General features: G+C 42.7%; 1 protein-coding gene across 1 annotated transcript in view; it reads right to left on the minus strand.

The window, feature by feature from the left end:
- Positions 1-21,895, minus strand: part of LOC140719696 (adhesion G protein-coupled receptor B2-like) — a 137,276-nt gene that overhangs the window by 114,133 nt on the left and 1,248 nt on the right. Inside the window, exon 2 of the mRNA XM_073034496.1 lies at positions 19,238-19,890. Coding sequence (XP_072890597.1) covers positions 19,238-19,890 — 653 coding nt within the window. The remainder of the gene's footprint in view (positions 1-19,237; positions 19,891-21,895) is intronic.

Consider the following 21,895-nt stretch of genomic DNA (forward strand, 5'->3'; position numbering starts at 1 on the left):
AAACCACATAATTACAACATATAGTTAAAACAGTGCAAACAATAGCATAATTGATAAAAAACAGACCATGGGCACAGTAAAAATAGTCCAAAGACTAGGATGCTGCCAGGTTTAGCAGGCATGTGCTATCGTGAGAGGCCGGACAAGCTTGGGTTGTTTTCTCTGGAGCAGTGGGGGCTGAGGGGAGATCTGATAGAGGTTTTTAAGATTATGTGAGGTGTAGGTAGAGTGTACAGAGAGAATCTATTTCCCAGGGTTGAAATGTCTAATACCAGAGGGCATGCATTGAAGGTGAAAGGGTAGTTTCATGGAGAATGTGAGGATTAAGTTTTTTACTTATAGAGTTGTGGATACCGCTGCCTGGTGTGGCAGCAGAGGCAAAACGATTAGAGGGTCTTAAGAGATGTTTGGATAGGCACATGGATGTGAGGAAGATGGAGGTAATGGGCATTATGTAGGTAGGAGGGATCAGTTTTTGGGTGTTTTTGATTTACTTTTTAGCTAGTTCGGCACATGATTGTGGGCTGAAGGGCCTGTTCCTGTGCTATACTCTTCTATGATTGTGTAGCTAAGTACAGCTTCAATGCCTTATTTAAATCTGCTGATAACACCACTGTTGATGGCTGAACCAAAGGTAGTGACAAGTCAGGAGCGTGATACTCTGGTTGAATGGTGCCAAAGCAAAAACCTCAGAATCAAATTCAGGATCAGAATGATGGAGGAGGAAGGGAAGCCCCTTTCTTTGAAAAAGGAGGATATTTCCTTTGTTCTAGAATGAAAAGCCTCATCTTGGGAGCAAATGCGGCAGAGATGGAGGAATTGAGAGAAAAGCTTGGCATTTTTTCTTTCTTTGAAAAAGGAGGACATCTCCTTCTCTCAATTCCTCCACCTCTGCCATATCTGCTCTCAGGATGAGGCTTTTCATTCTAGGACAAAGGAGATGTCCTCTTTTATAAAGAAAGGGGCTTCCCTTCTTCTACCATCAACGCAGCCCTCAACGACATCTCTTCGATTTCATACACATCTGCTCTTATTTCATCCTCCTGCCACCCTACCAAGGATAGGGTTCCTCTTGTCCTCACCTCCCACCCCATTAGCCTCTGCTTTAGCACGTAATTCTCTGAAACCTCTGCTACCTCCAATGGAATCCCACAACCAAGCACATCTCTCCCCCACATCCCCAACTTTGGGCTTTCCACAGGGATCATTCCCTATGTGACTATTCGTCTATTCCTCCCTTCCAACTGATCTCCGTCCTGGTACTTATCTTTGCAAGCGGAACAAGTGCTATACCTGCCCCAACACCTCCTCCCTCACCTTCATTCAGGGCTCTAAACAGTCCTTCCAGGTGAGGCGCCACTTCACCTGTGATTCTGTTGGGTCAGTGCTCCTGGTGTAATCCATGTAACTTCAAGAGCCTAATGGTGATATAGAAATAACTGTCCCTGAACCTAGTCATGTGGAACCTAAGGCAGAGGGCGAAGAGAAAATTTTGAATGAGGTTGGAGGCACCATTGGATGCACGGCACCTCTGGCAGGGTCTGCTAGACATTACTTCCTACAAAGCGAAACCCAATAGCTATGAATGGCAGCGATGCTTCTCTACCAGACGAATTCAACGCCTTACATGCCTGTTTTGAAAGGGAGAACACAACTACAGCTGTGAAGATCCCTGATGCACCTGATAACCCCGTGATCTTCATCTCAGAGGCCGATGTTAAGCTGTCTTTAAAGAGAGTGAACCCTCGCAAGGTGGAAGGTCCCGATGTACCTGGTAAAGCTCTGAAAACCTGTGCCTACCAACTAGCGGGAGTATTTAAGGACATTTTCAACATCTCACTGCTACGGGTGGAAGTTCCCATTTGCTTCAAAAAGGCAACAATTATACCAGTGCCTAAGAAGAATAATATGGGCTGCCTTAATGACTATTACCCGGTAGCACTCACATCGACAGTGAATAAATGCTTTGAGAGGCTGGTCATGACTAGACTGAACTCCTGCCTCAGCAAGGACCTGGACCCATTGCAATTTGCCTAATGCCACAATAGGTCAATGGCAGATGCAATCTCAATGGCTCTCCACACAGCTTTAGACCACCTAGACAACACAAACACCTACATCAGGAAGCTGTTCATCAACTATAGCTCAGCATTTGACACCATCATTCCCACTCAGGTGGTGACAAGAGGGTGTACAGGAGTGAGATATGCCAACCAGTGGAGTGGTGCTGCAGCAACAACCTGGCACTCAATGTCAGTAAGACGAAAGAGCTGATTGTGGACTTCAGGAAGGGTAAGACGAAGGAACACATACCAATCCTCATACAGGGTTCAGAAGTGGAGAGAGTGAGCAGTTTCAAGTTCCTGGGTGTCAAGATTCCTGAGGATCTAACCTGGTCCCAACATATCGATGTAGTTATAAAGAAGGCAAGACTGCAGCTATACTTTATTAGGAGTTTGAAGAGATTTGGCATGTCAACAAATACACTCAAAAACTTCTATAGCTGTACCGTGGAGAGCATTCTGAAAGGCTGCATCACTGTCTGGTATGGAGGTGACCTGATAGAGATGTATAAGATGACGAGAGGCATTGATCATGTGGACAGTCAGAGGCTTTTTCTCAGGGCTGAAATAGCTAACACAAGAGGGCACAGTTTTAAGGTGCTGGGGAGTAGGTACAGAGGAGATGCCAGGGGTAAGTCTTTTATGCAGAGAGTAGTGAGTACATGGCTGCCAGTGATGGTGGTGGAGATGGATATGATAGGGTCTTTTAAGAAACTCCTGGATAGGTACATGGAGCTTAGAAAAATAGAGGGCTATGGGTAACCCGAGTTAATTTCTAAAGTATGTGTTCAGCACAGCATTGTGGGCTGAAGGGGCTGTATTGTGCTGTAGGTTCTCTATGTTTCTATATACATCCCAAAAGGAAGTATTCTAAAGGCAACCATGGCTAACAATGGAAATCAAAGCCAACATAAAATCCAAAGAGAGGGCATATAATAGAGCAAAAGTTAGTGGCAAGTTAGAGGATTGGAAAACTTTTTAAATACCAACAGTAAGTAACTAAATAATCCATTAAGAAGGTAGAGATGGAATATGAAAGTAAGTAAGCCAATAATATGAAAGAGGATGCCAAAGGTTTCTTCGGATCCATAAAGTGTTAAAGAGAGGTAATAGTTGATAGCGAACCGCTGAAGAGGTAGTGATGGGGGACAAGGAAACACCGGACAAACTGAATAATTATTTTGCATCAGGCTTCACTGTGGAAGACATTAGCAGTATGGTGGAAGTTCCAGGTGTCAGGGGTCATGAAGTGTGTGAAGTTACCATTACTAGAGAGAAGGATCTTGCAGAACTGAAAGGTCTGAAGGTAAATAAGTCACCTGAGCCAGATATTGTACACCACAGGGTTCTGAAAAAGGTGGCTGAAGTGATTGTGGAGGCATTAGTGATGATCTTTCAAGAATCACTGGATTCTGGAATAGTTCCAACTGTTACGCCTGTGCCCCAACTCTGAGGGGCCGAAGGGTACAAAGTAGCCCCCTCCTTTTTGAGAATCGCCAGATCGCTATTAATTCAGTTCTGGAGACCCAGGAAATGAGAGAGAATCCTCATGGGCTTGGAATGTGTGTCCTACCCTCAGCGAGACAAAGCCACGGATAACGGCCATTGTCTCTTGGAGACGGACTTGTGTATTGAGTACTGTGCTATTCAGTGAAGCCCTCAGGGAACAACTCTGAGGGGGCTGGTTGAGGGATGGCCTCATCCCAACCTGATTGACATCTGAGACCCCGTGAGTAAGGATAAAAGAGGGTCTGGGGAACAACCCCTTCAGACGCACCAGGAGAAACGCTAGAAATCCTGTGACAGCGTTTAATAGCGACAGCCGGTGGAGGGCCCACGTGTGTCCTTTCCTGTTGCCGGGACTGGGGCCTTACCACGGAAGACGGCTTAGCTAAAGAAGAGACCACCCCCAACGACATTTCGAAGGATCGACATAAAAAGGAAAAACTGGCAAGTTCTAAAAATCCGTCTTTCTCCAACCAAAGGCTGCAGCCTGCATGAACTTGAGTGACTTTTATATTTCCATCGGACAATACATTATCCCCTAGATAGAGCTATTTCTTATTGATTATTATTATACCCGCGATTTTAGATTTAGTATTGACGACGTATATTATCTGTATGTTTGCATTGATATTATTTTTGTGTATTTTTATCAATAAATACTGTTAAAAATAGTACCATCAGACTTCAACGGACCTCTCTATCTTTGCTGGTAAGTGACCCAGTTACGGGGTACGTAACACAACAAACTGGAAAATTGCAAATGTAACTCTTCAAGAAGGGAGAGAGGCAGAAGAAAGGAAATTATAAGCCATTTAGACTGACCTCAGTGGTTGGGAAGATGTTAGAGTCAATTGTTAAGGGTATGGTTTTTAGGGTTCCTAGAAGAACATGATAAAAGGGGAAATCGGGATAGACAAAGGAGAAATGGCTGATGTTGTGTACTTGGATTTTCAGAAGACCTCTGACACGGTGTCACACATAAGGTATAACAGAACAACTCTAGCATGGATAAAGCAGTGACTGATTGGCAGGAGCCAAAGATTGGAAATAAAGGGAGCTTTTTCTGGCTGGCTGCCGGGGGTCTGTGCTGGGACTGATTGTTTTTACACTATATGTCAGTGATTTGGATAATGGAATTGATGGTTTTGTTACAAGTTTGCAGATGATATGAAGATAAGTGGAGGGACAGGTAGTTTTGAGGAAAGAGAAAGGCTACAGAAGGACCTAGACAGACTGGGAGAACCTGGGCAGAGATGTGGCAATTGGAACACATTGTTGGGAATTGCATGGTCATGCACTTTGGTAAAGAAATGAAAGGTGTGATGTTTTCTGAATGGAGAGAAAAATTAAAAATATGAGGTGAAAAGAGACTTGTGAGTCCTTGTGCAGGATCCCCTGAAGGTTAATTTGCAGGTTGAGCCTCTGGTGAGAAAGGCAAATATGATACTTGCGTACATTTCAATATGACTAGAATATAAAAGCAAGCATGTAATGTTGAGTGTAAAAAAACACTGGTGATGCCTCACTTGGAGTATTATGAGCAGTTTTGGGCCCCTAATCGTAAAAAAATTGTGCTGAAACTGGAGAGGATTCAAAGGAGCTTCATCAAAATTATTCCAGAATTAAACAGCTTGTCATATGAAGACCATTTGAAGGCTCTGGGCCTGTATTCTCTGGAATTCAGAGGAATGAGGGGTGACCTCAATGAAACCTGTTGAATGGTGAAAGGCCTTGATAGAGTGGATGTGGAAAGGACACAACCTCAAAACAGAGATGAGGAGGAATTTCTTGAACCCGAGATTGGTGTATCTGTGGAATTCTTTGCCACAGACAGCTGTGGAGGCCAAGTCTTTATGAATATTTAAGGCAGAGGTTGATAGATTCTTGATTGGTCTGAGCATGAAGGGATATTGGGGCTAAGAGAAAATTTGGATCAACCATGATGAAATGGTTGAGTAAACTCAATGGGCCAAATGGTTCAATTCTGCTCCTTTATCTTATGATCTTATAGTCTTATTCTACTCAAGGATTTGAGCTATATTTATTTTCTTTGTGACAGTAGGTTTTCTGCTACTGTAACCATATGTGCTGTTTGTGCAGTGTGCTGTGTGTTGTTGGTAATGGCTCCAGAGGAACACTGTTTCATTTGGCTATATTCATATATGGTTCCTTAAGGATGTTATTGCCAGAGGCAGTAGTGGGAATAAGCTCCCACTATCTACTAAATGCTTCCAATAGTGTGCATCTCAAATAGCATTTGACAACCAAGTCCAGCTCCTGCCCTTCATGTGTGCTTAGCTACTAAGGCCAGTGGAACATACATTGTTCCATTGTGCCGCATTGAGCGGCTGGAGCTGCGATTGGATTCATACTGGAGCATCCGCGATGCTGAGAAAGTCGTGAATAGCACATTCAGTGAGTTGGCCACACCATAGGTAAAGGCTACACAGGCAGAAAGGGAAGGGGTGGCCACTAGACAGTGTAGCAGTAGGCAGGTAGTGCAGGAGTCCCCTGAGGTCATCTCCCTCCTAAACAGATATACTGTTTTGGATACTGTCGGGGGAGATGTCTCAACAGGGGAAGGCAGCAGCAGCCGAGTTCATTGCACCATGGGTGGCTCTGCGGCACAGGAGGAAAGGAAAAGGAGTGGGAGAGCTATAGTGATAGGGGATTCGATTGTAAGGGGAATAGATAGGCGTTTCTGCGGCCGCAAATGAGACTCCAGGATGGTATGATGCCTCCCTGGTGCAAGGGTCAAGGATGTCACTGAGTGGCTGCAGGACATTCTGGAGTGGGAGGGTGAACAGCCAGTGGTCGTGGTGCACATAGGTACCAACGATATAGGTAAAAAACGGAATGAGGTCCTACAAGGTGAATTTAGGGAGTTAGGAGATAAACAAAAAAGTAGGACCACAAAGGTAATAATCTCTGGATTACTACCAGTGCCACGTGCTAGTCAGAGTAGAAATGGGAGGATATTTCAGATGAATACGTGGCTTGAAAAATGGTGCAAGGGGGAGGGATTCAAATTTCTGGGGCATTGGAACCAGTTCTGGGGGAGGTGGGACCGGTATAAACAAGTCGGTCTGCATCTGGGCTGGACTGGAACCAATGTCCTAGGGGGAGCGTTTGCTACTGCTGTTCAGGAGGCTTTAAACTAATGTGGCAGGGGGATGGGAACAAGTGTAGAGAGACAGAGGGGTGTAAAATGAGGGTAGAAGCAAAAAATAGTAAGGTGAAAAGTAAAAGTGGCAGGCAGGCAAATCCAGGGTAAAAAGCAAAAAGAGCCACTTTTCAACATAATTGTATAAGGGCTAAGAGTGTTGTAAAAACAAGCCTGAAGGCTTTGTGTGTCAATGCGAGGAGCATTCGTAACAAGGTGGATGAATTGAATGTGCAGATAGTTATTAATGAATATGATATAGTTGGGATCACAGAGATATGGCTCCAGGGTGACCAAGGATGGGAGCTCAACATCCAGGGATATTCAATATTCAGGAGGGATAGACAGGAAAGAAAAGGAGGTGGGGTAGCATTGCTGGTTAGAGAGGAGATTAACACAATAGAAAGGAAGGACATTAGTCTGGAGGATGTGGAATCGATATGGGTAGAGCTGCATAACACTAAGGGGCAGAAAACGCTGGTGGGAGTTGTGTACAGGCCACCTAACAGTAGTAGTGAGGTTGGGGATAGCATTAAACAGGAAATTAGAAATGTGTGCAATAAAGGAACAGTAGTTATAATGGGTGACTTCAATCTACATATAGATTGGGTGAACCAAATTGGTAAGGGTGCTGAGGAAGAGGATTTCTTTGAATGTAGGCGGGATGGTTTTCTGAACCAACATGTCGAGGAACCAACTAGAGAGCAGGCCATTCCAGATTGGGTATTGAGCAATGAGGAAGGGTTAGTTAGCAATCTTGTCGTACTAGGCCCCTTGGGTAACAGTGACCATAATATGGTGGAATTCTTCATTAAGATGGAGAGTGACATAGTTAATTCAGAAACAAAGGTTCTGTACTTAAAGAAGGGTAACTTTGAAGGTATGAGACGTGAATTAGCTAAGATAGACTGGCAAATGATACTTAAAGGGTTGACGGTGGATATGCAATGGCAAGCATTTAAAGATCGCATGGATGAACTACAATTGTTCATCCCAGTTTGGCAAAAGAATAAACCAGGGAAGGTAGTGCACCCGTGGCTAACAAGGGAAATTAGGGATAATATCAAGTCCAAAGAAGAAACATATAAATTAGCAAAAAAAAGCGGCACACCTGAGGACTGGGAGAAATTCAGAGACCAGCAGAGGAGGACAAAGGGCTTAATTAGGAAAGGGAAAAAAGATTATGAGAGAAAGCTGGCAGGGAACATAAAAACTGACTGTAAAAGCTTTTATAGATACGTGAAAATAAAAAGATTGGTCAAGACAAATGTAGGTCCTTTACAGTCAGAAACAGGTGAATTGATCATAGGGAACAAAGACATGGCAGACCAATTGAATAACTACTTTGTTTCTGTCTTCACTAAGGAGGACATAAATAATCTTCCGGAAATAGTAGCGGACCAAGGGTCTAATGAGATGGAGGAACTGAGGGAAATACATGTTAGTAGGGAAGTGGTGTTAGGTAAATTGAAGGGATTAAAGGCAGATAAATCCCCAGGGCCAGATGGTCTACATCCAAGAGTGCATAAGGAAGTAGCCCAAGAAATAGTGGATGCATTAGTGATAATTTTTCAAAACTCCTTAGATTCTGGATTAGTTCCTGAGGATTGGAGGGTGGCTAATGTAACCCCACTTTTTAAAAAAGGAGGGAGAGAGAAACTGGGGAATTATAGACTGGTTAGTCTGACATCAGTGATGGGGAAAATGCTAGAGTCGGTTATCAAAGATGTGATAACAGCACATTTGGAAAGAGGTGAAATCATCGGACAAAGTCAGCATGGATTTGTGAAAGGAAAATCATGTCTGACGAATCTTATAGAATTTTTTGAAGATGTAACTGTTAGAGTGGATAGGGGAGAGCCAGTGGATGTGGTATATTTAGATTTTCAAAAGGCTTTTGACAAGGTCCCACACAGGAGATTAGTGTGCAAACTTAAAGCACACGATATTGGGGGTATGGTATTGATGTGGACAGAGAATTGGTTGGCAGACGAAAAGCAAAGAATGGGAGTAAACAGGATCTTTTCAGAATGGCAGGCAGTGACTAGTGGGTTACCGCAAGGCTCAGTGCTGGGACCCCAGTTGTTTACAATATATATTAATGATTTAGACGAGGGAATTAAATGCAGCATCTCCAAGTTTGCGGATGACACGAAGCTGGATGGCGGTGTTAGTTGTGAGGAGGATGCTAAGAGGATGCAGGGTGACTTGGATAGGTTAGGTGAGTGGGAAAATTCATGACAGATGCAATTTAATGTGGATAAATGTGAGGTTATCCACTTTGGTTGCAAGTACAGGAAAACAGATTATTATCTGAACGGTGGCCGATTAGGAAAAGGGGAGTTGCAACGAGACCTGGGTGTCATTGTACACCAGTCATTGAAGGTGGGCATGCAGGTACAGCAGGCGGTGAAAAAGGCAAATGGTATGTTGGCATTCATAGCAAAAGGATTTGAGTACAGGAGCAGGTAGGTTCTACTGCAGTTGTACAAGGCCTTGGTGAGACCGCACCTAGAATATTGTGTGCAGTTTTGGTCCCCTAATCTAAGGAAAGACATTCTTGCCATAGAGGGAGTACAGAGAAGGTTCACCAGATTGATTCCTGGGATGGCAGGACTTTCATATGAAGAAAGACTGGATCGACTAGGCTTATACTCACTGGAATTTAGAAGATTGAGGGGGGATCTTATTGAAACGTATAAAATTCTAAAGGGATTGGACAGGCTAGATGCAGGAAGATTGTTTCCGATGCTGGGGAAGTCCAGAACGAGGTGTCACAGTTTAAGGATAAAGGGGAAGCCTTCTAGGACCGAGATGAGGAAAAACTTCTTCACACAGAGAAGTTAGATATGGCCCTTGTGGCTAAAGGGATCAGGGGGTATGGAGAGAAAGCAGGTACAGGGTTCTAAGTTGGATGATCAGCCATGATCATACTGAATGGCGGTGCAGGCTCGAAGGGCCAAATGGCTTACTCCTGCACCTATTTTCTATGTTTCTATACATAAGGGGCAACACTAGGTTAGCATAAAACCAGTTGGTTCAGGCATACGGGGGTCATCAGTCATCGTTGGCAGCTCATCTAAGAGAAGGATGAGCAGTTATACCTACTAAGCGGGAAGGCTTTGGGTGTAAATGCTGAGGAAAAATCCAGAGCTGGAGACTCTAAGCCAGTTCTATATTAAATTCACTGCTGGTTTGGCAACTTCTGCGACGCTGCTGGTGCCTAACTGTATTGGTCTCTACCATTCCTCTGGATTCATCAGCTCCATGGAGAGGCGAAGCTTGATCCATGGGCAACAGCTTTATCTCCATATTGTACTGCCCTGGTTTGCATATCTAGTCAACTAGAATGCAACATTCATGGTCAACCTCGACCAGTGGAGCACCTCAATTCATGTATGGTTGAATGATAATTAAACTTGAACTTAAAATTGAATAAGGGTATGATTCTCAATGTATACTGACTGTGTAGTTATTTCCATAAATGAAAGTGATGATATTGATGTTGCAATTAAATAAAAAGTGCCAAAGGTTGGATAACTGAAACAAGGAGGAAATACTAAGAGGTTCAGTCAATGAATTATATAGAATGGAAATAGGCCCTTCAACCCACTGAATTTCAAAAGTTCAAGTACATGTATTATCAAAATACATATACTTTATGCAACCTTGAGTTAGTCTTCTTACAGGCAGCTACAAAAAAAAGAAACCCAATAGGACCCATTAAAATGAAAGAACTCCATCAAACACCCAACGTGCAGAGAAAAAAAATGTGCAAACAACATAAGTAGGTAAATAGCATTCAGAAAACTGAGTCTGCACCGTGGCAGTTGCAGGCCACAGCCTCATTTTGTTGCAGAGATGAGTAAACTTTGTGGAGCAGCAAGCTGAAGTTCAGTGCACGGCCGAGTAAAACTCATAGAACAGCAATTGAACCAGCCCATGCCTCGCCTCCGGCCCCGGCACCCTGACCTTATCAATCTGGCTCGGTGCTTAAATCGTTTAAACCTCAGGTCATTCTTTGCTTTTGGACCTGGGCCATGCAGCTCCAATATGCTCTCAGGCCAGTGCCCCATCAACTCAAATAATCCAGTACTCAACTTTTCCAATTTGGTTCTGTGCTTAAATTGATTAAACTTCGAGTCTTTCCTCACAACCAGGCCCAGGCCCAAGTCCTGCCGTCTCACCTCCATTCTCCTCGCTTTGGTTCTGCCGAATTGAATTTTCCTCCAAGTCCACACCAGCCAAACATTGGCTCATTTCCCGCTCTATGGCCTGGTCCCTGTCGTCTCTATTCAGCCTGTACTCACCACGCCACCAGTGTTTTGCACTTTTGAGACTTTAGTTCCCATCACAAAAATGCCAGATCATACAGGCAGTTCAAAAGCTCACTCCATAAGGGCGTCAAGTCAAGTCAAGTTCAAGTCAAGTTGCTTTTTATTGTCATTTCGACCATAACTGCTGGTACAGTACACAGTAAAAATGAGACAACGTTTTTCAGGACCATGGTGCTACATGAACAATACAAAAACTACACTGAACTACGTAAACCAACACAAAAACTACACTAGACTATAGACCTACCCAGGACTGCATAAAGTACACAGAACAGTGCAGGCATTACAATAAATAATAAACAAGACAATAGGCACAGCAGAGGTCAGTAGGTTGGTATTCCAATGACTTGGGGGAAAAACTGTTACATAAATAATCAGCTGAATGGTGGCATCCAGGATTCCATCTGTTTCTGTACTCATGCCGAGTATTTTGTTGGCACAGGTGTAGTCCAATTTAATGTCCATTGGAGAGCAGAACGGACGGGTGAGCCGGCCGGCTGGGACTTGCTTGCCGGCTAGTCCATTTTTTGCCAGAAAAATAGACGGCCAATCAATAGACTGGTGCTTGTTTACCAGAAAAAATGAGGTTTAATAAAGTACTTGTTGTTTTCTTTGTTTTATTTGCCACCAGCTTCACCTTAAACTGGAAGAATCTATGCCAGTAATTAACTTTTCTAGGATTACCGTACTCTACCCATATTCCCATTGACTCCTCCCAGATTCCACAACTCACTTGTGGACTGTACATTTTATAGAGGTACATTTTATACCGCCCACATATCTTTCCACATCATGCCTGTCTTTGGGATGTGGAAGGAAAAGGATACACCCATGTAGTCACAGGGAGAATGTGCAAAATCCACTTTCAAGATCTGTACTGAGCCTGGGTTGCTGCAACTCAACTAGCTGCACAATTTTGTCGCCCAAAGTATCAAATTAAAGTTGGTGAAAAGCACCCCCAGGCTTAGGAAATTGTGCAGGCTCTGTCCAGGTTTATTTTGATAGGAGGAATGATAGAGGGCTGCCTATCATGTGCTGTTTTCTTTTTAAAAAGTACATTTGTAGTAATACTCAACCACAGTTACACTTCAAATTAGTAATGCTCACCGTTCCATCCCTAGAGTGCATTGTGGGAAATATGACTAGCTGGCTGTCCTCTAAAATGCATACAAGCAGTGGTTAAAGAGCAAGACTCCAGAGATAAGGGGAACAAAGAGGTGACTGTAAGAGGCAGAGGAGTAGCTACCAGATAGCTTTGAATCATTTGACTGGGCTGTGTTCAAGGACTCATCAGAGAATCTGAATGAATACACCACAGTTGTCACAGACTTTATAAAGTCAGTTGTGAATAAGTGTAATCTCACAAAATCAGTCAGCATCTTTCCCAACGAGAAGCCCTGGATGAACCAATAGATCCACAGTCTGTTGAGGACTTAATCAGGGCTGTTCAAGTTTGGAGATGAAGTAAAATACAAGAGGTCCAGGTTTGACCTCCAGAAAGCCATCTCATATGTGAAGTGGCAATTCTGGACCAAAGTTGAATCAATGAACGATGCTCAACAACTATGCCAGGGCTTGAATGTTTTCACTTCCTATAAACTGAAACCAAGCGACATCAGTGACAACCAAGTTTTACTTCCAGATGAGCTCACTGCTTTTATGCTCAATTTGACCATCAAAACATGAAGCATCTTCATAAACTCCCACAGTTCCTGATGACCCTGTGATTTCAGTCTCCGAGGGAAATGTGAGAGCATCCTTCGGGAGGGTGAACCCATGAAAAGCATCCGGCCCAGATGTGTTACCTGGCTGAGTACTAAAGACCTGTGCTGATCAACTGGCTGGGGCATTCACTGTTATCTTTAAACTCTCACTTCAGCCGTCTGGGGAACCCACCTGCTTCAAGCAGGCTTCAGTTACGCTGAAGCCTAAGAAGAATGTGGTAACCTGCCTCAATGACTATCATCCCGTAGTACTTACATCCATGGTGAGGAAGTGCTTTGTGAGGTTGGTGATGAAACATATCAACTCCTGTCTGAGGAGTGACTTAGATCCACTCCAATTTGCCTACTGGAACAACAGCTCAATAGCAGATGACATTTCATTGGAACATCTGAACAGCGAAGATGCATATATTAGGATGAGTTTCATTGACTACTGCTCAGCATTCAATACTACCAAAACTAATGAATAAGCTTCAAGACCTTGGCCTCAATACCACATTGCGCAACTGGATCCTCAATTTCCTCACTTGTAGACCCCACTCTGTTCAGATTGGCAGCAACATCTCCATGGTTTTCTGCAGTACAAGTGCACCATAGTGCCCTGTGTGCCGCTCCCTGCTCTAACTCACTTTGTACTTATGACTGTGAGACTACGCACAGCTCCAGTGCCATATTTAAGTTTGCTAATGACATCACTATTGTCGGCTGAATCTAAGGTGATGACATTTCAGCATATAGGAGGGAGAGTGAAAATCTGGCCAAGTGGGGCAACAACAACAACCTTTCGCTCAATGTCAGCAAGACCAATGAGCTGGTTACTGACGGCTGATCAGAGGTGGAGAGCGAGTCAACAACTTTAAATTCCTCAGTGTTATCATTTTAGAGAATCTGCCTTGGGTCCAGCACATAATTGCCATTTCAAAGTAAAAACAGTAACGCCTCTACTTTCTTATAGAAGTTTGTGAAGATTCAGCATATTATCTAAAACTTTGACAAACTTATATAGATATGCTGTGGAGAGTATATTGACTGGTTGCATCATTACCTGGTATGGAAACACTAATGCCCTTGAACAGAAGAACCTACAAAAATTAGTGGACACAGCCCAGTCCATCATGGGTAAAGCCATCCCCACTACTGAGCATATCTACAAGGAGCATTATTGCAGTAAAGCAGCATCCACCATCAGAAAGCCCCACCATCCAGGCCATGCTGTCCACTCACTGCTGCCATCAGGAAGGAGATACATGAGCCTCAGGACCCACACTAGGAGGTTCAGAAACAGTTATTACTCCTCAACCATTAGGCTCTTGAAAGAGGGGGGTAAATTCACCCAACTTCATTCACCCCAACACTGAACCGTTCCAACAACCTATGGACTCATTTTCAAGGACTCTTCATCCTTCATTTCATGTTCTTAATATTTATTGCTTATTTATTAATTATTAATATTGTCATTTTTATGCTTCTTTGAATTTACTGCAAATGCCTACAAGAAAATGGACCTGGGTTGTATATAGTGACACATATATACTTTGATAAAAAATATACTTTGAAGAAATAGAGTAATAACAGATATTACAGCATCTGTTTGACAAATATAGAACAGTACTGCACAGAATAGTATTGCACAGTACAGGCCCTTCAGCCCACAATATTGTGCCGACCCTTAAACCCTGCCTCCCATATAACCCCCGCCTTAAATTCCTCCATATACCTGTCTAGTAGTCTCTGAAAAGAATTTTGCTAATGTATCTGCCTCCACCACTGACTCTAGCAGTGCATTCCACGCACCAACCACTCTCTGAGTAAAAAACCTTCCTCTAATATCCCCCTTGAACTTCCCACCCCTTACCTTAAAGCCATGTCCTCTTGTATTGGGCAGTGGTGCCCTGGGGAAGAGGCGCTGGCTGTCCACTCTATCTATTCCTCTTAATATCTTGTATACCTCTCTCATCCTCCTTCTCTCCAAAGAGTAAAGCCCTAGCTCCCTTAAGATTTAGTCCTTTGTTGAGGTAACATGTAGGATTGATTTTTTAGGTTTGCTGTGACAAGGTAGACATGAAAGCCTGATCAAAAAAGTAAAACCCAAGGGAAAGTGGTCAAAAGTGGCTTAATGCAATGTTTGTGATTGTTCGCATTGGATTCCAGGGGGCTCAGTACTTGGTCTTCTGCTGCTATAGTAGAAATAATATCATCACATCTTTAGGACAATGATAATGATATTTGCAGATGATAGAAACATAGTTGTATGGTTGAGGAGGGAAGCTTTGTACTGCTGCATAACAATGGGTTGGGCAGTTAAACAGTAAAATAAAAATGACTTTCTCAAGCACCCTGACCAGGAATGGAATATTTGTGGTTAGCTAGTACCTCACTATTAAGGTTTGGCTTTTTAAGCAGGGGTTTGACAGCTACAATTTGACGGCATCTGGGAAATTTTCCAGTTCCAAGGAATAATTTTACTAAAATAATTGAAATCTATTAAAAGAGTCCTTAAAAAAGTGTGGTAGGAACAGGTTCAAGACAGCAAGTAGACGGTTTACTTGCTGTTACAATCTTACAGAGTTCTGAATTGGAAATACGCACATTTTGACATGATTGCAGTCATTTTGCTAGGCTAACTATAGAGGTACCAGTATCCACAGCTATCACTCTCCCTAACAAAAGTAATTTTATTAATAAAAATACTGTGAATTTCTCATATTTTATGGGAAATGCTTGACTGAGGATGTGATATGACTCATTTTCATCTTTAATTTTTTATTTTATGTTCGTATTTGCTCGCATTCTAAAGCACTTTGAACCACCTCATCTGTATGAAAAATGTTTTGTGAGTTATTATTATTAGTAAACAATAAAATGTTAGATGAATTTAATCCAGGAAAGTATGGAAGGATTTTAACTGTGAAGCACAGTAGCACAGCAATAATTATGCATTGTATGCTTGTCAGTTCCAGTCACCCATGCTGTCGTCTACCTGCTGAACAGAGCCTACTACCATTTGGATAAGCAGGGCAGCACTGTGTTTTTTGATTTCACAAGTGGCTTCAATACCATACAGCCCTCATTGCTGGGGGAAAAGATACACTGAATGCAGATTGGCACCTCCATTGTATCCTGGATAATGGACTACCTGACTGGCAGACCTCAGTATGTGTGGCTTCAGAGCTGTGTGTCAGCCATGGCTATAAGTAGCACTGGGGTCCCACAGGAGACTGTACAGGCTCCCTTCCAGTTTACCCTGTATACCTCAGACTTCAGATAAAACACTGAGTCATGTCATCTGCAGATATTTTCTGATGAATCACCAATATTTGGATGTATAAATGGACGACAGGAGGATGAATACAGGGGCTTGGTGGCGGAATTGTCAAATGGTACAGGCTGAATCATCTGAAGCTCAACATTAGTAAGACAAAGGAGATGTTGATGGACTTTAGGAAGACTGAGTCTGCACGGTTCCCTGTTATTATTGATGGTGAGGACCTGGATGTGGTGAGGACCTACAAGTACCTGGGGGTGCACCTGTACTTGAATGGAGCACCAACAGCCTTCAAAATCCTGTCTCCTCCACCTATGTCTCACTTGCTTTATTTTGGAGCTGTGTACATGAAGGGCCATAATCGTCTCTACTTCCTGTGTAGACTAAGTTCCTTCGGAATATACAGGTCTCTCCTTCACACGTTCTACCAGTCTGTTGTCGCCAGTACAGACTTCTATGTGGTGGTGTGCTGGGGCAATGGCATCAAAACTAATTAGAAAGGTTGGCTCTGTTATGTGTCAAATTGGACACACTGGAGGCTCTGGTAGAACAAAGGATCCTACAGAAAATTCTGGACAATGTTTCTCACCCTCTGCATGCCACCTTGGCTGAACAGAGGAGCATTTTTAGTAATAGGCTAAGACAAAGCTTGCAGAGGGATCTGGATCAGCTGGAAAAAATGGGCTGAAAAATGGCAGATGGAGTTTAATACATACAAGTGTGAGGAATTGCACATTGGAAGGAAAAACCAAGGTAGAACATACAAGGTAAATGGTAGGGCACTGAGGAGTGCAGTAGAACAGAAGGATCAAAGAATACAGATACAAAATTCCCTAAAAGTGGCATCACAAGTAGATAGCGTAGTAAAGAGAGCTTTTGGTATATTGGCCTTTATAAATCAAAGTATTGAGTATAAAAGTTGGAATGTTATGGTGAGGTTGTATAAGGCCTTGGTGAGGCTGAATTTAAAGTATTGTGTGCAGTTTTGGTCACTGAATTACAGGAAGGATATTAATAAGGTTGTAAGAGTGCAGAGAAGGTTTACAAGGATGTTGCTGGGACTTGATAAACTGAGTTACCAAGAGGGGCTTCTTCACACAGAGAGTGGTGGGAGTGCCGAATGAGCTGCCAGATGAAGTGGTAAATACGGGCTCACTTACAACATTTAAGAAAAACTTGGACAGGTACATGGATGAGAGGTGTATGGAGAGATATGGGCCGGGTGCAGGTCAGTGGGACGAGGCAGAAAAATGGTTTGGCACAGCCAAGAAGGGCCAAAAGGCCTGTTTCTGTGCTGTAATGTTCTATAGTTCTAACTGCGCTGCTCTAAAGAGCACTATATGAGGTCATTCTTACCCTCGGCCATTAGGCTCTATAATGAGTCAACCTATAGCCTGAGAAGTGATGACCCCCTCCTGTTAGACTGTTTGAGGTAACTTATTTTTTATTCTTTCTACTTCTCTTCTACTATTTTTATGTATGCACTTGTAATTTTCTTTGGGATCAATGAAATATCTACCTACCTATCTATCTCACCTCTGGGGTTCCTTTGCGGAGTTTTCACATACTCCTGCATCCCCAAGATGAGCATATTGATTGGCTATTGCAAACTACTCCTTGCAAACTATCTTTAATATAATAAATCACTCTAAGTGCTTCATTTGAGCGCAATCAGACAGTAGAGACGACCAAAAATCTGGGTGAAAAGGCGTGGCTTCAAGTAGCATTTTTTAAAAAGTTGATAACAGATGAATTTTGGGAGTTTAGAAACATCAACTCACAGCAGGGCCATCCATAACAAAATAAAGCAAGTGAGACATAGGTGGAGGAGACAGGATTTTGAAGGCTGTAGAATTTGTATATAACCTCTCATTCTAAAGCATTCTGGAAGGGGCAAAGTCAAAATGAATTTGAAACAATTGAATGACTGTTAGGAAGATTTTCATTAACACTAGAACTACAGTGGCTTAAGAAACCTACCTGTACATTCTCAACACAACTCAGAACACGCAATAAATATCAATTTCTCTTTCCTGTAATTTTTTTCTTCCCCTTCCCTTCTTCCTCTAATCTTCAGGCCTCTATGTTTTCACCCCTATGGCTTCACAATTCACCTTCCAACTAGCCTCCTTTTCCTACCACCACCCCCCCCCCCCCCCCAACCCTTTTATTCTGGCATCTTTCCCTTTCTTTCTCAGTCCTGAAGAATGGTCTCTGCCTGAAACATTGAGTGTTTACTCATTTCCTTGGATGCTGCCTGACCTGCTGACTTCCGGCACCATTCTGTGTGTGTTACAATAAATAAAGAACAACCTGAGTTATTTACTTCACACCATGGCACAGGGTGATAATGAGGTTGATAAAAGCCAGAGCAAAGTACAATTCGCAGCTGGAGAAAATCAGTTTGAAGATAGCTAACAATGGAAAGCAGGAGCTTTGAGGTTGATGGGAAAGAATTAGATCAAAACATGACACTTCATTCAATTGTTCATTCTCCACAGATGGTGCCTCCTCCATCAAATATTTCTAGCAATTTTTGTGTGTGTTTGGGTTGTAAAATAAGACAAACCAATGAAAATTTGAGGTGTAAAATGAGAGAATTGGGGCAACACAAAAATCTTTGAGTTTTAAATTGGAGTAAGTTACAAGGAAGGTAAAGGCTAGAACCTTTAAAACTGACGGACGATGTGTTTGACATTGTGATTTTGTCAATTAATTTGTTTTATTTTAAAATAACAAAAATATGTAATGAAATGAAAACCATATGGAAAGGGAGTTGGGAGCTATCAGATATTAGAAAAAGAACTGTGAGGTTCTGTTAATTTACTGGAGGCAAGAAAGATGAGTGGCTCCTGCACAATGTAATGGTTTGGCAGGTTTGCCCCCTCATGATGGCAGCAAGTAGGCTGAAGGGAGATGTCAGTTAAGAGCAACTTTAATTTGTTGTTAATGCTCTTGCAGACCTTACCATAGAAGTCCTGAAACTGTTCGTAACTGCAAATATTTTTCTCCAGTTTATTACAAATGTTACAAAAGCATTTTTTCCTTGTGCATCTGGTAAGAAGGGTTGGGGATGGCCCAGTGCTGATGGAAAGGTAATGCTATTGTCAATGAGAAAACAGTTACCTTGGTATCAATTTACAAGCTACAATCTGATCAACAGTATTCCTTCAACTTACTTCTAGGGAGCCCATGGACCCTGACGAGCTTGGCTTACTGCGTGGCATAGTCCTGCTCCTGTCGGCAAGTTCAGATGCCAGGATGTGCCTCACTGAAGGGTGATGTTTGAGGGCTGCACTCCGTGGGTAATTAAGAGTTCCATAAGATTGATTTAAGTTATAATTGATCTGATCAACTGAGGCAAAGTTAGGATAAATCTCTGACTTGACCGATTGGTTCCCAGTGATATTATGCCTGTTGTCATCCATATTAATGTTCAACTTGCTGTCTCTGTTGAAAGGCTTTAAGCTGACAGTGCGGCTGGGAAGTACCATGTAGTCTCCCTCCATGGGCTGCTCCTGGGCTCGCCTCCACTTAAGGTCCATTGGCCTCAGGGTGTTCTCTGTGCACAGATACAGCATTCCCCTGTTCTTTTCTTTCTGGGGTGGTTGTTCATTCAATTCACCCACATTAGGCATCACATCATGCAGTTGCTGCATCGGAGGCAACTGGACCAATACATTTCCAGGTGGGATGTTTCCTGGAAGGGTGGAGAAATTAATTGCTTCACTGTTTATATTCATTTTCTCATCTTCCTCATCATCCAATGAAATGCGAGACAATGTTCCGGTGATAGTTGCTGGATTGCATGTGTTAACCTCTTTGAAGAGTACTAGGAAAACAGATACAATAAAAGAAACATCAGTTTACAACATAATAATTTACATTCTTGACAGTAATTTAAATTTTGTTCAATTGTTCTGAATTTGCATTGTCTGGTTGAGCAGGATGCCAGGATGATTAAGATGCCAGTTGTGGACCATTGGTAGTATTCTGAATGATAGATTTAGAAGCTTGAATACATAATTTGGGATAAAATTCCAGCAGTACTGAAAAAAAATCAGGCTGAGGATGTTAAATTGAGATTACACCTGTCCACTTAGGTGTAAATAAGAACTCTTATGGCATGTGAAAATGCACTGTTGTACCAAGGAATACTTGTCACTCACCAACATCACTACAATAAATAGAAAAGATCATTTTATGTTGCTGTTCGAAACGTTGCTGTGCACAGATTGGCTGCCGTCATTCACATATTACAAATGTGACAACACTTCAAAAATAACTTCTTTGCTGTAAAGTTTTAGGTTGTCCTGTTCAGGTGCTAAAAGATGCAATTATTTGTTACAGCTATTAAGTAATGGCATAGTATTTCCCTGCTGCCTGTTCTGTCGCAATGAACAGTTACTGTGTGACTTATCATGACAACTTTGATCATTAATTGACATTAAATGGCCCAAAAACCATTGAATCAGTCTGACAAAACATAGCCAATGGAGCACGTTGAGGAAATTGTGGGTCCAAGACCAAGATCAGGATGGTGCAGGACTGAGAAGCCCAAGGGTGGGAGATATGGTCGGCAACTGGAGGGGGAGATTTGGTCGAGGGTTGACTGTCAGCAACTGATGAAGCCTGAGATGGTTAGATATTGTTGGGGTGCCAGGGGTCAGGCAATTAACAGGCAGAAGGGCACGTTGGGGGACTGTCACAGTGATAAGTGGATGATCACTATTCAAGTAAGTGTTTGCTGCTAGTTTTAATGAGGGGTAGGGGTTGGATTGTAATTTGGAGTCATTCCCATGTAGGGGTGCATCTGGACAGCTGATAACATGAAAAATCCTATCCAAGTCAGATGCCCAGTACTAGTCTTGAACTCGCTCAAGGGTTTCCATATTAAATTGCACAGATGACCATAAGACACAGGAGCTGAATTAGGCCAGTTGGCACAAGTCTGCTCCACCATTCATCGTATTATCCCCCTCAACCACGTTCCCCTGCCTTCTCCCCATATCATCCTTTGATGTTCTAACTAATTAAGAATTTATAAACCTCCACATTAAATATACCCAGTGGCTTGGTCTCCATAGCTGTCTGTGGTAATGAATTCCAGATTTACCACCCTCCAGCTAAAGAAATTCCTCCTCATCTCAGTTCTAAATGGATATTCCTCTATTCTGAGGCTGTGACCTCTAGACCTAGACTCCCCAGTGATAGGAAACATCCTCCCCACATCCACTCTGTCTTGGCCTCTTGGTATTCAATAGGTTTTAATGAGATTCCCCTCCCCCACCCCACCCCACCATCATTCTCATAAACTATAGGCACTGTGAAAGTCAGGCTACATCCGCACTAGACCAGATAATTTTGAAAATGCCGGTTTCGCGTAAAAATGATAGGCATCCACACTATGCGTTTTTGAAAATATCTCTATCCACATTGAAACGGAGATTCCGGCGAATCTCCTCCTCCTGCGCATGCGCAGGACACATCTACCGAAAACAAGTGACATGTTTGATGTCAAATCTCGCAGTAAAAGTGCGCGTTTGTTCAGTTACAGACTAGAAAAACTTAAAATGATGGACAGCTGTTGGCTCTCGCGCAGGAGAACTTAAAACTGAAAAAAACAAATACTGGAGCACACGGAGGCAACCGACAGGTAGTTCACGGACAGTATGACCTGGCTGACGACGAACATTGAAAAACTGACTAACTCTGTTGCATTAATAAAGCACCTTGTTAAATGTATAAGACATGTCTGCATCAGTGTTATCTTGTATTTCCATACAATGTTACATTAGGCTATTACACATCTATTGTCATAAATAGGTAAATCACCT

This window comes from Hemitrygon akajei, chromosome 32, assembly GCF_048418815.1.
Source record: "Hemitrygon akajei chromosome 32, sHemAka1.3, whole genome shotgun sequence".
In the NCBI taxonomy this organism is placed as follows: Eukaryota; Metazoa; Chordata; class Chondrichthyes; order Myliobatiformes; family Dasyatidae; genus Hemitrygon; species Hemitrygon akajei.